The 12,920-nt window shown below is 40.5% G+C and overlaps 1 protein-coding gene across 1 annotated transcript in view; it reads right to left on the reverse strand.

The window, feature by feature from the left end:
* Positions 1-210: 210 nt before the first annotated feature.
* The window catches only part of chchd6b (coiled-coil-helix-coiled-coil-helix domain containing 6b), a 49,588-nt gene continuing 36,878 nt past the window's right edge, over positions 211-12,920 (reverse strand). Inside the window, exon 8 of the mRNA XM_084543383.1 lies at positions 211-532. Coding sequence (XP_084399509.1) covers positions 509-532 — 24 coding nt within the window. The 3' untranslated portion in view covers positions 211-508. The remainder of the gene's footprint in view (positions 533-12,920) is intronic.

The following is a 12,920-nucleotide window of genomic DNA, read 5'->3' on the forward strand; positions in this document are numbered from 1 at the left end:
TCCCTCATTTCCTTCACTCTCCTTTCCGTTCTTTCGCTTAATGAAACCATGGGCACGGCACACAATCAAGCCCCTGGGCCTGCACAGCATTGTCAGAAGGGTGCACACGACCCCATTTTCAGTAGTGGAAGCATTATTAGCAAGCCGTGACAAGAGACAGCCATCCACCACCACACTGCTCGCACACACAAGACACAAAGACACACAACCTGCAGTCTCATCACCACTGGATCACTGGGATTTATTTCAGCGACGGCAGGGGTGTGCTGGCACAACTTGACAATAAATCAACACATCGTACACTCTGGAGTGACAAGTCAAGATAACACACTCAAAAACCAAGAAGGATAGTGAATGAGAAAGAGGACGGTGTTATTCAGTAATAGTGGTGGCTAAATAAATGGCTGGATGGATAGGAGAAGGACAGAGGGAGGCAAACAAAACAAGCGGATCTGACATGCTCTCTCCTTCTCTTCTTCTCCACTTGCTCCTGTTTTCTTCGCGTTTTTCAGCCGTGATTCGTCAGAGGAGTCTGGAAAACAGGAGGGGGAGAAGGGGAGGGTAGAAGAGAAGAGAAGCTGTCATATTATAAATTTACATTTACAAGAACCCAAGGAGAAACCTACAGAAGCTAGGATGCATTATGGGAAATCCAGTCCCTCACACATAAATACAGCAGCCAAAAATCAAAATATCCTGTCTAAATATCAAGATGTCACTGGGAATTTCTCCTACTTTTCTGAAACTTAACTTAAAGCACTTCTCTGTCAGTTTGCAGCTCAGGGCACACAAGCTTACATTTAAGCTAGTATTAGCGTACATGATACATTCAAAGCTGTCTCTTTCTCTGACTGCAGTAGATGATCTTTGATATAACTCATTTGTCAGTAACCATCTTTAAAAAAATAATGCAACATAATTTGAGATGACAAGACTACAACTAGCTCAAAACCTGTACTCATTTAATTATTATTATTCATCCATCTCAACAGGGATGGAAAAATATACCCATTTGCCAGTTCATTATGTATACTAGAGAAAAGGAATGCATTCTAATAATAAAAAAACAAAAATTTTATTGCATTGATCCGACACAAGTAGATTCTCTGCACGGCAGTGAGTACATTTGGAGCAGTGGACTGCCACCTGTGCAGCAGCCAGGGAGCAGTTTGGGCGTTGGGTGCTTGCTCAAGGCACTTCAGACATGGATGTGGGGGGGATGCAAACCTGTGACCCTTTAGTCCCAAAGCTGCTTCTCTAACCAATACTCCACAGCTCCCCTGCTATCATAACAGTCCTACACTAAACCAGAGCTTCATGAACGTTATGGTATCAAGTTTATGTTGAAATTGTGTAAGAAATGGTGGTAGTAATGTTTTTAATGTTGGTAAACATGTTGGTGCTGTTAAGCTGGACTGAATGAAGGTGTTTCTATTATTTCAATTTGCCTAGATGACATAACAGAAACACATTGGAGATCTAGTGAATCGTAGCAACTGCAGGGGCAGTCTGAAGCAGTGTGTTTGTGCAGCAGACATACACTCAAGGCAAACCTGTGTGCCTTAGAAAATACATTTTCAGGTGGCCTTTTTCTATTTCTTAATTTTACCTTGAAAAAAGTTTAAAACTACTTTTGGTTCGCTTATCAGTGCACTGTTGCCATAGCATCAAGCTCTGAAGTTACAGCACAGACAAGGCAGAAGACTGTGGACTATACATTTAGTGAGAGAGAAAGTGGCGTAGTTGGAGAGGAAGCAGTCCTGTTTTATTCAATCTATCGCGACACACAAGATTTTAGAGGAGCAGAGAGAAACTGTGGTGGTCACGTTACTGTGTCAATTCACTACATATGTTATGGATTAGTTATGATTTTAATCTGCGAGCTACAAGGCCACGGCACACACTCCAGACAAATCTATTGGATAGGGGTCTTTAAACTGATTAGCAATGATGTTATGATCCTCGTTTTAGGCCAGCGAGTCAACTTTGTACTGCTTGTTTGCCCGTCTTCTTGAATCTGGTGCACATCAACTGTGGCTGGAAGGAATGATTAAAGCACTCAATCTGAACTTGGGTGTTTACAAAGATGTTAAATGTCAAACCACAATACCTAAAACACAAAACAAGTGTTTCATTATAGTTCGTCTGTGAGACAAGGCTGTTTGTATTGACTATTACTTGTCATCAAAATGAGAACAAAAACACAAAGCAATGCAATCAAAGTGACGAGAACAGATTGTTCTGATTAGTGGACAACTTGGATTGGTTTTTCACTGGAGTATCATTCCAGATGGTGAAGTTTCCAAAACACACACACAAAAAAAAATCCATATAAAACAACAACAAAAAAAACGTTTTAGAAGATGGTCCAGTTATTTCACTTCATAGATGCCAACTATAATTAATTGCTTAATTGCTAATTCCTTGCCGATGTCTCATTTTGGCATAAACCTGCACAGATTAATAGGAGAGATAAAAAATATCTCCTCTGGAGCAGCCTGGCATATTTTTTTGTATCAAGCTGCTAAATCAAGTGAACTTGCAGGGCTTTAAAAAGAGATAACACTAAGTATTGTCTTTAGGTTGAAACACTCATAGCTGATTATGTTGTAGAAAGCCTCCTTATAATAGCAACTATACAACTAACCTCCTCTTGTGTCAGTACACATACAAACACACAGTCATAGGAAGAGACATAGGGCAACACAGGGTTAGTGAAGCATTAGCTTGCGGCTGCTGGGTGGGCTAGTTGGCATGCTAACTACCTCTGTGCTCGGCTGGCAGGCAGATATGCTGGCGGGCAGGTTAGCTGTTCACTTGCCAAGTGCATCCGAGGGCATCGCAGCCTGTGCCTTTGAATTGGAGATGAGCGGCAAATGTGACAAGGGGATTTAGCTTTACTGTTCTACTCACGTCCTGAGATATAAAGGGGGACAGTGTGCACGTGCGTGAAAACTCACTATAAGTGTGCAAGTATCTGTTTATATTTGAAGGAGTTTGGGCACACACTGATTTGTATGCACGTGTGTGTGCGTGTGTGCGTGTGTGCGTACGTGTATGGGTGGGTGGGTGGGTGGGTGTGTGTGTAAGTACGTGGCGACAGGGGTGTTAGTATTGCCACACACATACACAGCACTGTGATGGAACATTATGCCTTATGCATAGTGTATGAAGTAGTTCCTGAATTTCAAACTGACCCCTGGCACCCCCCACAGTACACACAGTTCAATTTGGTGCCCCAGGTCCAAATTTGGACTTCCGCCATCCACACTTAGATAATTTAAAGACAGGAAAAGCTTTTCATGCACATCACCTTGGGCAGGGAGGGCAGCCAAAAATCCAAGCTCAAGGTCTGCTCTAAATGTAACACATGCACTCAGCGGACAATTTATTAAGTACATCAAGCTAAAACTAGTACATTCTAATACTACTGCAGTGCCAAAAAGTCATACGCTCAACAAGGGTACTGTAATAATTAAGGGTGTTTCAATCGGCATTTCTTCAGCTGATCACCGATTCGTCATCTGATTGACTTTTCTGATCGGCCGATGCAGAGACTGCGTGCCCAAATTATTTAGGTGAATTATTGACTAATAATGATCGGTGGCTGATTTGTTGTAGCAATGTTGGACAATGTCAGCGTCACATTTTAATTTTATTGTCAGGTCAAGCATAAGATTTGTTCAAATTCTTTCCCAATCTATTCACATCTTGACTAATTTTGCACTGCAAAAGTACAAAGTTGACAATAACTTCACTTCATTATCACTGGAAAAGTGTCTGTTCAGGTTAGATTTAACACACACAACAATACACACTGCATACAGACACACAAACAGATGTTTCCTTCCACCTGCCAGTCTCCATCCAATTAGTAAGCAGTGTGAGGAGTAGATAGATTGCTGTGTTCGTTGGCTGGGAATCAACTTTCAACAGCAACGTGGAAGCAACAGCGTGCTACGATCGTTCACACTTCCACGGCTATAAGCTAATGGGCAACATACACATAGCTCGACACACGTGAAAAATCTGCAGCAAATATAAAGAGACCTTCACAAGCACACACATACATGCACACACACGTGCACACGCACACTCTTTTCTCTGTGAAAAACAAAAATAATAGACAAGTAGAAAATCAATAACTGTCTTCTCTGCTCAGTGCTAACAGCCCTCAGTTCTCCACCTCTCTCAGGAGGGACGGAGACAGTTGCCAGGCAGGACTGTCAATCAGATGCTCACAGTGGCCGTGGCTATGACTGCTTTATAAACACACAGACATTCACTGATTACGCAGTCAGGGTGACAGCCAGACAGTCAATTAGTCAATCGAGGAAGTCAGTTAGCTGCCTCGTTGGTTACATACACAGGCTTGCAATAACTGACTTTAAGGGAGGCGGCAGAAACTAGTTATATAAACATTCATCCCCTTTTAAGTTGTTACGATTGAATTTCTTTAGAAAGAAGCTGTATTTATGCAAGTTTGCTGAGCAACGTTATTTTCCATGTGTTGTTGTGTTTCCTTCCACCTGGTGAATTTAAGTCCAATACTCACTATGTTTTTGGTTTTCCACTGTGGTCTCCGCTAACCCATGAGGGAAATACCTGGCTCTACCTTTTTCTGCTTGAAAGGTGGTGTAGAATGGGTTTTTTACATGTGTTATTTTTCAGCAGAAAACAGCTGCCTTTAGTAGCCCAGAACTATGCTGTGAATGAAAGGCAAACAATGACATGCAACTTCTATAAAGATGAAAATTTATAAATGATAATTCTCCATGGATTAATCAATGGAGAGATCTTTTATTGTAATATATCGACTACACCACCTTGCATGGTGCTACTAATTTGTGTATATCATATACAGTCAACAATGAAATTTGTTGAATGAAAGAAGTCGTGCTTTTAAGATAAAGTAATCATTCATTCATTCATTCATTTTCTGTAACCACTTGTCCTCGAGAGGGTCACAGGGCTGTGACTGGGCGGACTGCCAGTCTATCACAGAGCTAACACAAAGAGACAAACAACAATTCACACTCGCATGCACATCTGTGGCCAATGTAGAATCACCAATCAACCTAACAAGCATTATAAAATAATTAATACATTTTTAAATAAAGGTTTGTAGCTGACCAGAGCAGCAGAGCGACTGTATGTATATAACTATAACATGTTGGATGTTGAGAATTTGGTTTTATATTTTGATATTTGTTGTGTGTTTAAAGCAACACACAATCTTTCATCTCAACTTTTAAAAAGTTTTGTACAATTTCGCTCAGAGCAAATAATCAAAGCTTCAAGGTCAGCAGGCCAAGCGTAGAATGCATAATCCATGCCTTTTCATTTAAGATCATTAAGGAATACAACGAGCCCTCTGATACTTTGAAAATGTGTTGACACAGAGTAAACCTCAGTCCTCATATCTTCATAGTCTCCTTTGTCACAGTTTACCCCACCACCTTATCTTTACCAAACGGAATGAGACGTGTGGTAGCTCAAACCTGGCAGAAGGGAATCAATCACATGTTGATGAAGACGGTCAGTGGAGTGTGGCAGCATGGATGAGATGTTTGGTGATGCTGATGAAGAGTTATATAGATTTGAGAGAGTGCGCAGGGAGCGAATGTTGGCGGCTGGATGGGGAGGGACGTGAGAGAGAACTGCTAATCTTTATGTGCTTCCACGGGGTGGTCGCCTTGGAGATGATGTATGCGAAAGAGAGGTTGAATGGAAGGAGGTAAAGAAAGAGAGAGTCTGAAATATGGAGTATAAGAATACAATATTTGCACGCAGGTATATGTAACTGCTTTAGTAGCAATCAAGGAGGGCTATCATTAGTGTAGGAGGCATGCTAGTATTCTATAAAAAAGGTATTAATAACAGGTATATAACAGTAGACAGAACTGACTGCGTCTGTGTGCATTTTAAAGTACTCCAGTGTGCGTTAGTGTGAAGGAGCAGACTGGCACTGAATAGAGCGGCTGTATTATCAGATTAGAGCTAGCAGGCAGGCCGAGGCTCACAGTGGGGTTCACCACCTGCTACTACTGATACACACAAACATACATATTTCTTAGTTTCTCATATGGTTTCTATTTTACACATTTAAAGTATGTATCTATTGTGTCTGTATTTTCTTTCTAACTATTTCAAAAGTGAATGACAGAGTGACACTCTTCTTTCTTTCTTTCTTCCTACTTCAATACTCAGTGCCATCCCTCCCACTGACAGAAGCTCTTCTCTTTATTCACTCTCTTTGCATTCCTGCCATCATCCACTCATTCCCAGTGTATCTCTCAGTATTTGATTAACCCTTCCTCACTGACAGCCACTCCTAAGCCTTTCTTCCCAGTTTTCCTGACTTTCATCAGTCTCCATCCATTCCTCTACTGACAGGCACACTCCCTTTTCATCCCTGCTACAAAGACTCATCCCCTTTTTTCTCTTTTTTAGCTGGAAATGGCAGAATTTATCCACTTCCTATCGATCAACCTCTTCACCTGGACAAACTGAACAGGTCTGAATGAAACGTCTTGATTTGATGGAATTTGCTGTAGCAGGACGACTGGGAAATGGCAAAGCGTAAACAGTCTGCCATTACTAAAGCCATTCAGTCCTTTTTCATGGGCAATAGAGGTCTAAACATTTTGTTAGGGCTGAATGCAGTCCGAGGGGTGCTTAAAATGCTGTTGGCACTACATTTAGAAAACGTACAGCTCCTTGAAAAAAAATTTGTGGTTAAAAGTGGCTGGTGCGGAAAATGTCATCTGAAATGTTAGGAAAAGGGGGGAGGGTGATGCTACATAGATACACAAGATGCACAGATATGGACACACACACTGTAAATGGTAACATAACGCAACTGATAGAGTTGAGAAAAAAGCAAACACCGCAGCTTGAAGGCGATAGGATCCATCTGCAGACCTACACACTCCAAACTCCTTCTGTCACATTTACAGACACATTTACGCAGTAACACTATTTTCTTGAATAAATGCTAACGCTGGGCTAATAAACTACTAACATGTAAATCTTGTTTTCATTGCTGTTCTTTCAAAGTCTAACTCCGTTAAAAGTGATAATGAATAACCACACCAGCCACAGCTGCAAACACTGGGCCTCATACCTACGATTTAAGAACTTTCACCACATTCATCTATAGTTTTGTACATTTAGCTTTCTTTCTTAGGTAAGAGCAAAATTTAAGAGTTCCCTAGACCACACTTACACCAGTATTCACATTTTGTGCAGTGAAATATTAATAAAGATGCTCAAAAACGTTACGTTTTAAAACACTGACTAAGTAGTAAATGCTCCACTAATACATAGCTTATTTTTTCATATAGGCTTGCTTGTGGACATGTAGGTTCAAACTAAATTGTTCATATGTAGCTTTTGGTTTGCGCACGGCACTTGAGTCCGCTGCCCTTATATGGGGTATTTTCTTGAGCCAATTGCAAAGAGCCTTGTGTCCAGTTTTAAATAAAACCCAATTCATCAACATGTGCTGTTACAGGTGGTAAGAATAAAATTGTCTGTCTGCCCATTTTTCATGAGTCCCACGTAGGATTTTCTTATATTCATCCTTTTGTTAGAGTAAGAACCACTACATGCGTGAGGCCCACAGTGTCAGGACAGTGATTGAATCTATATTTAGTCTATAGTTTCGTTCAACTGCACTTTTTAAAAGCCATAGAGGGACCGATTTCTGATTGCCTTTAAAACAGCACCATCAGTATGCACCTGTTGAACACTTTTTTTTTGCTAAACCAATGCTCCGCAAGCCTGAGTAATCAAGGCAGAAATGGAGAGGCACTTCAGTAGGCATCTCAGAGGCCAGCACACAATCACACACACTCACACAGCAGAGTAGACAAATACCATGGTCAGGAGACTGACGGGTTCAAGTGGGTTAAGTACGTGGGATACAGTGGAAAGTGTGGTGCTCTGATTCTGTTAGCCCCTGCTGATGGCATTGAATAGCACAGCAGTAGCATTAGCATTCAGCACATGGTCAGCTCTGGAGTCTTGGAGTATTGTGGAGGAGGAAGGGTGACACTTACTCTAAGAGGTGGTTTGACAAACGTTTGCTCTTGAATATGACTTTGAGGGCAGCTGTGTTTTGTTTCAGTGAGAAGTAAGTTGATGAGTGAACAGATGATGAGAAGGTGACGTGTTAACTCACAGACTCATGCAAACACACACACAAATGCTCAAGTAAAACAACTTCCATTAAAAATGACCACATAAAGTAATGACAATATATAAGATACTGTCTAACATTGCACCAAAGAGAGATAAACCAACAATGCTTTATGATAACGTAGGGCATTGGTGAACTGACATTTACCCTACATCCCTCACACACACACACACACACCCATAAGGTCCCATATGCATGACAATGGCCCAAGCAGAGAATGTGACAGCAGAGTGATAGCTGAGAGTAGGTGAAAGGCCATATCCTCAACCAACTGTCTTTAGTGGATGGCAGAATGTGTGAAAAATGTGTATGTGTGCGCATGCATGAATCATAAAACATAAAAAGACTTCTGAGTGACATATAAGGAAGGCTGTGCCACTGCAGATAGCGAGTTGGGTGGACTTCAAGAGGGAGACGGAAAAAGTGAGATAGATACTGCAGTGATGTTCAGATCAAGACTCTGGCAGAAAAAAAGACAGATAAGCAGGCGGGTGGCTGCATTTGCAGATTGATTGACAAACACAGACAGGCTGACAGAGAGTAACAGATATATATGGCAGAGCCTACATGAATAAACTTAGAAAGTCACATAAGACCATCTTAGCTCGGTGACAGAACTGACCACTGACAAAACAATATGAGCCTACTGCTGGTGTACAGGGGTGTTGTTATGTTAAAACAATTTACTTTAGTAGAGAGAAAGCAAAAAAACAGCACCAATCTGTGAGGGAGATACATGGTTTTCAATACGGGCTGAACTCAGCGCACAGAAAGAGACACAAAAGAGAAAGATAACTATGTTCAAGAGAAGTGTGAAGCATACAGTATCAACTTCAGGCAAAGATTAATTTGTCAGAAAAATACTGCTTTCTCTCTTTAATCACAGAGAAGAATGCATCTGCTTTAGAAAGTCCTTACAAGCAGACACAGATAACAAAAGAACAGAGCTTTTCAGCTGCCGGGAGGTTTTCAACAGGCTAAAAGCTTTGCTGTCTATTGAATAGTCTTATATTATCGCACAAAGCTGAAAAATGACTGAAGCCAAAATGTATGTCTCTTCTAGCTGTTTTATCTGAGCAAGAACAGCCAGTTTATTTGTCTTGTTGGTTTAAATAAAAATGACATCCTAGTCCAACTAGTGGATCTCAAAATTTGTGGAATGTATGGTGCATTACTGATGTCCTTCAGTGTAGCAGAGACTTTTCAAATACCATAATTATAAAGGACATGGACTGCCTGCCAGGGTTGTTCTAGATGCAGCAAATCAAAATTATGTTTCCCCCTGCACATGCAACATATTGCAGAAGAGTGTGTGTTAATGTAATTACCAGAAAAGATTAAATAAATAAAACCTGCTCCACCACACAGGTACCTCATTCAGTGGAAGCTATACCGCCTTAACAAAAGATTTCCAGGGAATATAGAACATTATATTTCATAATAAAATATGATCCAGTGCTCTCTCACTCTCATGACTAAATCTGCAGTGCATTTTGCTTCCTCTTCCTTCCTGAAATCCCGAAACTTTTCCTCGTGAAAGTCTTGTCCAAGAGTTCAGCTCTACCAAGCTGCTGGCTCTGTAAGATCCATTTATAGACAGGCAGACTGGACAGCTCCCGCGTGTCCAGAGGGGTCTTGAGATTGCCCACTCATTTGTTTTCATTAAAGAAGACTGATAGGGAGCCCTTGGTGGCAGCCCTACTCATCTCTCTCACCGATTTTACCCAGTCATTTGGGTGCCATCTGAACTTACAGTTTAAGTCAGCATTAGGCAGAGGTCTTAAAAAAAGTTTTTTTTCACATCGTAGATTACAGCACATGCCACACTACCACCTGCCTCCCACCTGCTTTCAGCACTGATAAAATTATTACATCAAAGGATAGCTGATAACTATCTTGCTTCTATAAGAAAAATAATCATGACACAGAGTGTGTTAAGTATATATTTACTGTATGCATTTTTAAATCTGTGATCTGATCACTGGTTTGTCAGTGAGTAGAGAGGATGCTTTTATAGTTCTCTCATTTCTTGAACGTAGAAAAAGAAAACTTAAGGTCTATGTATTCCTGAGATGACATTGAGAAAACAGTGAATTAATCTGTTAATAAGACAGTTTCTGAATTTATCCTAATCGTTTCCGGGTCTGCTTCAAGGCGCTGATGTTCCTGTTTGGCATCGCTCGCAATACTGGAACTACACATTAAGAACTAGACCATCGTTTTCCAAATTCAACTGAACCTGAACAAAGACTTGTGTGTAAACTAGGGGTGGGACTCGATTAAAACAATTAATCTAATTAATTAGAGGCTTTGTAATTAATTAATCTCGATTAATCGCATTTTAATCGCATAACAATATTTGCTCCAAAAAGCAAAATTTTTCAATTTAAAGGGATATTAGTGGATGACTGAATCAAATAATAGACACAGACGTGAATATTGTAAACTCAAGCTCTTTTGATGTCTGGAAAAATGCATTTAATTGCACTTCAATTCAAAACAGTGGAAAAAGAAATGGTTTTAAATGGTTAAAAAACAAAACAAACAAACAAAAAAAAACTGTTTGGGCTGCCAACATGTCTTGTCTGTACTCGGACGAACCAATACGAGTCAATGGAATGAACTTTATTAAGCGCCTTCTACAAAGCACTATAAGCATTTACACATTCACACACGAACGGATATATTGAGGAAACCGATAGGAACTAAAAACAACGTCTGTAACATTCTGAGTAGTTAATGTTACAGACGTTGTTTTTGGTTCCTATCGGTTTCCTCAATATATACGTTCGTGTGTGAACATGTAAATGAGAGGCATTAACTTACAGCACTTTGTAGAAGACGCTTAATAAAGTTCACTCCATTGACTCGTATTGGTTTGTGGGACAGAGCTGCCTCCCCCAATATGGCGGCGACGTTGACGTATCGCAACAACGGACCAACCCGCTCAATGAGGCGTCTGTGTATATATGTCTATGCTTCGGTGGTACCTTCCATCAGTCCTAGCAATGTGCTTTCATCCGATTCCTCCGTTTTGGTAGCCGTTAGCCGAGCCCTGACGTGTGCATCAGTGTAATTGGTGTACCAGGAAATCTTGCACTAACAAACGTTCCGCATTGTTTGGAATACAAACTGCGATTAAATGCGTTAATTTTTTTAATGCGTTATTTTTTTTGTAATTAATTAATCGTAATTAAGACATTAAAGTCCCACCCCTAGTGTAAACATGACTTGATGTGCAAACTCCTTTGTGCTGTGGGCTACAACTATGTAGAGAAGAGTATGGTTTTGGCAAACTGACACCATTTAAGGTAGGGATGTCCCGATCCGATCACGTGATCGGAAATCGGGGCCGATCACGTGGTTTCAGACTCGATCGGAATCGGACGTTACATCCCGATCAGGGATCGAATATATATATATATATATATATATATATTTATTCTCATTATTTTTTTTATCAGATCTATAATATTTCAAAACAAATGGGAAAAATAACAGCTTAGTATTTGCTGTTATGTGGTGGTACAGAGTCAGACCGTCTCAACTCCACACAGAAACAACGTATGCGGCATGACGTCACTTTGCTGCGTGCTGTAAAGGAAGCAGAACACGGCAGCAACTTCAAGCTAGTGGCGCGAATATGTCTGCGGTGTGGAGATATTTTAAAGTTGATGAAAGAAATTTCGCGATTGTTGATATCATAGAAGGATAAAATAAAAAATCAGGGATATCCTGGATCTGTTTCTTCGCTGTTCTTCATTTTTTTTAATGTACTGTAGAAGTATCGGATCGGGACTCGGTATCGGCAGATACTCAAAATCAAATGACTCGGACTCGGACTCGGGGGCAAAAAAACCTGATCGGGACATCCCTAATTTAAGGTATGCTGAATTAGCAATTAGAACTTGTATGTACTGTATCAAAGTGCGCGCAACTTTAATACTTGAGAATTTGAAAATGTAATAATCTTCAGGTAGGTACTAGAGTTATAAGTAACGGTTTTGACTACGATTAATAAAACAGATTTGTGGACATTTAATCACAATGAATGGAGACAGATATATGCACTGAGTCTTTATATTTGACTAACTTGAGATTCTGAGAAGGAGTAAAGTTTGCATTGCAAATTGCAGCAGTTGGGCCATGGGCTGTGTCTCAGTGCTGCTGTAACTGCTGTCAGTGGTGAAAAGCAGGCCAAGGTAGTGAGCCAAAGTACAGTATGTATCTTCCCACTGGTCATATGTTTATAGAGCACCAGCATGCATGTACCTGTCCCTATCACTTAATTTAGTATCTTTACCTCAAGTCTTTCAGTCTGCATGTCTCCTTCATCTCCCCTGTATGTCCCTGGGGAAAATCCCTGGACTTGATTAAAACTCCTTTTTCTCTGTGGCTTCTTCATTAATCAGTGTGCTATACACGATCCTGCTCAATCTACGCTACTGTTTTTTTTTTTTCCTTTACAGAGACAGAAGCAGAGGCGGGAGTGAGAGCAGAGACAGCAGGCGGATGACACATATGTGTGTATTGGTTTTATAGGTCTGAAAGTCTGACAGGACCACTGGGGAAGAGATCTCATGTCTAAAACTACAGAAGTATATTAGAATCACCTCATGAAGTTCACATGCTGGTTTAAATTGGTGATTATTTGCCTGTACGAATATGCTGTGTCTATGTTTGCTAAAAATGTGTGAGAGTGAGGAGTCTGAGCATA

The sequence above is a fragment of the Chelon labrosus genome (assembly GCF_963514085.1).
Source record: "Chelon labrosus genome assembly, chromosome: 4".
In the NCBI taxonomy this organism is placed as follows: domain Eukaryota; kingdom Metazoa; phylum Chordata; class Actinopteri; order Mugiliformes; family Mugilidae; genus Chelon; species Chelon labrosus.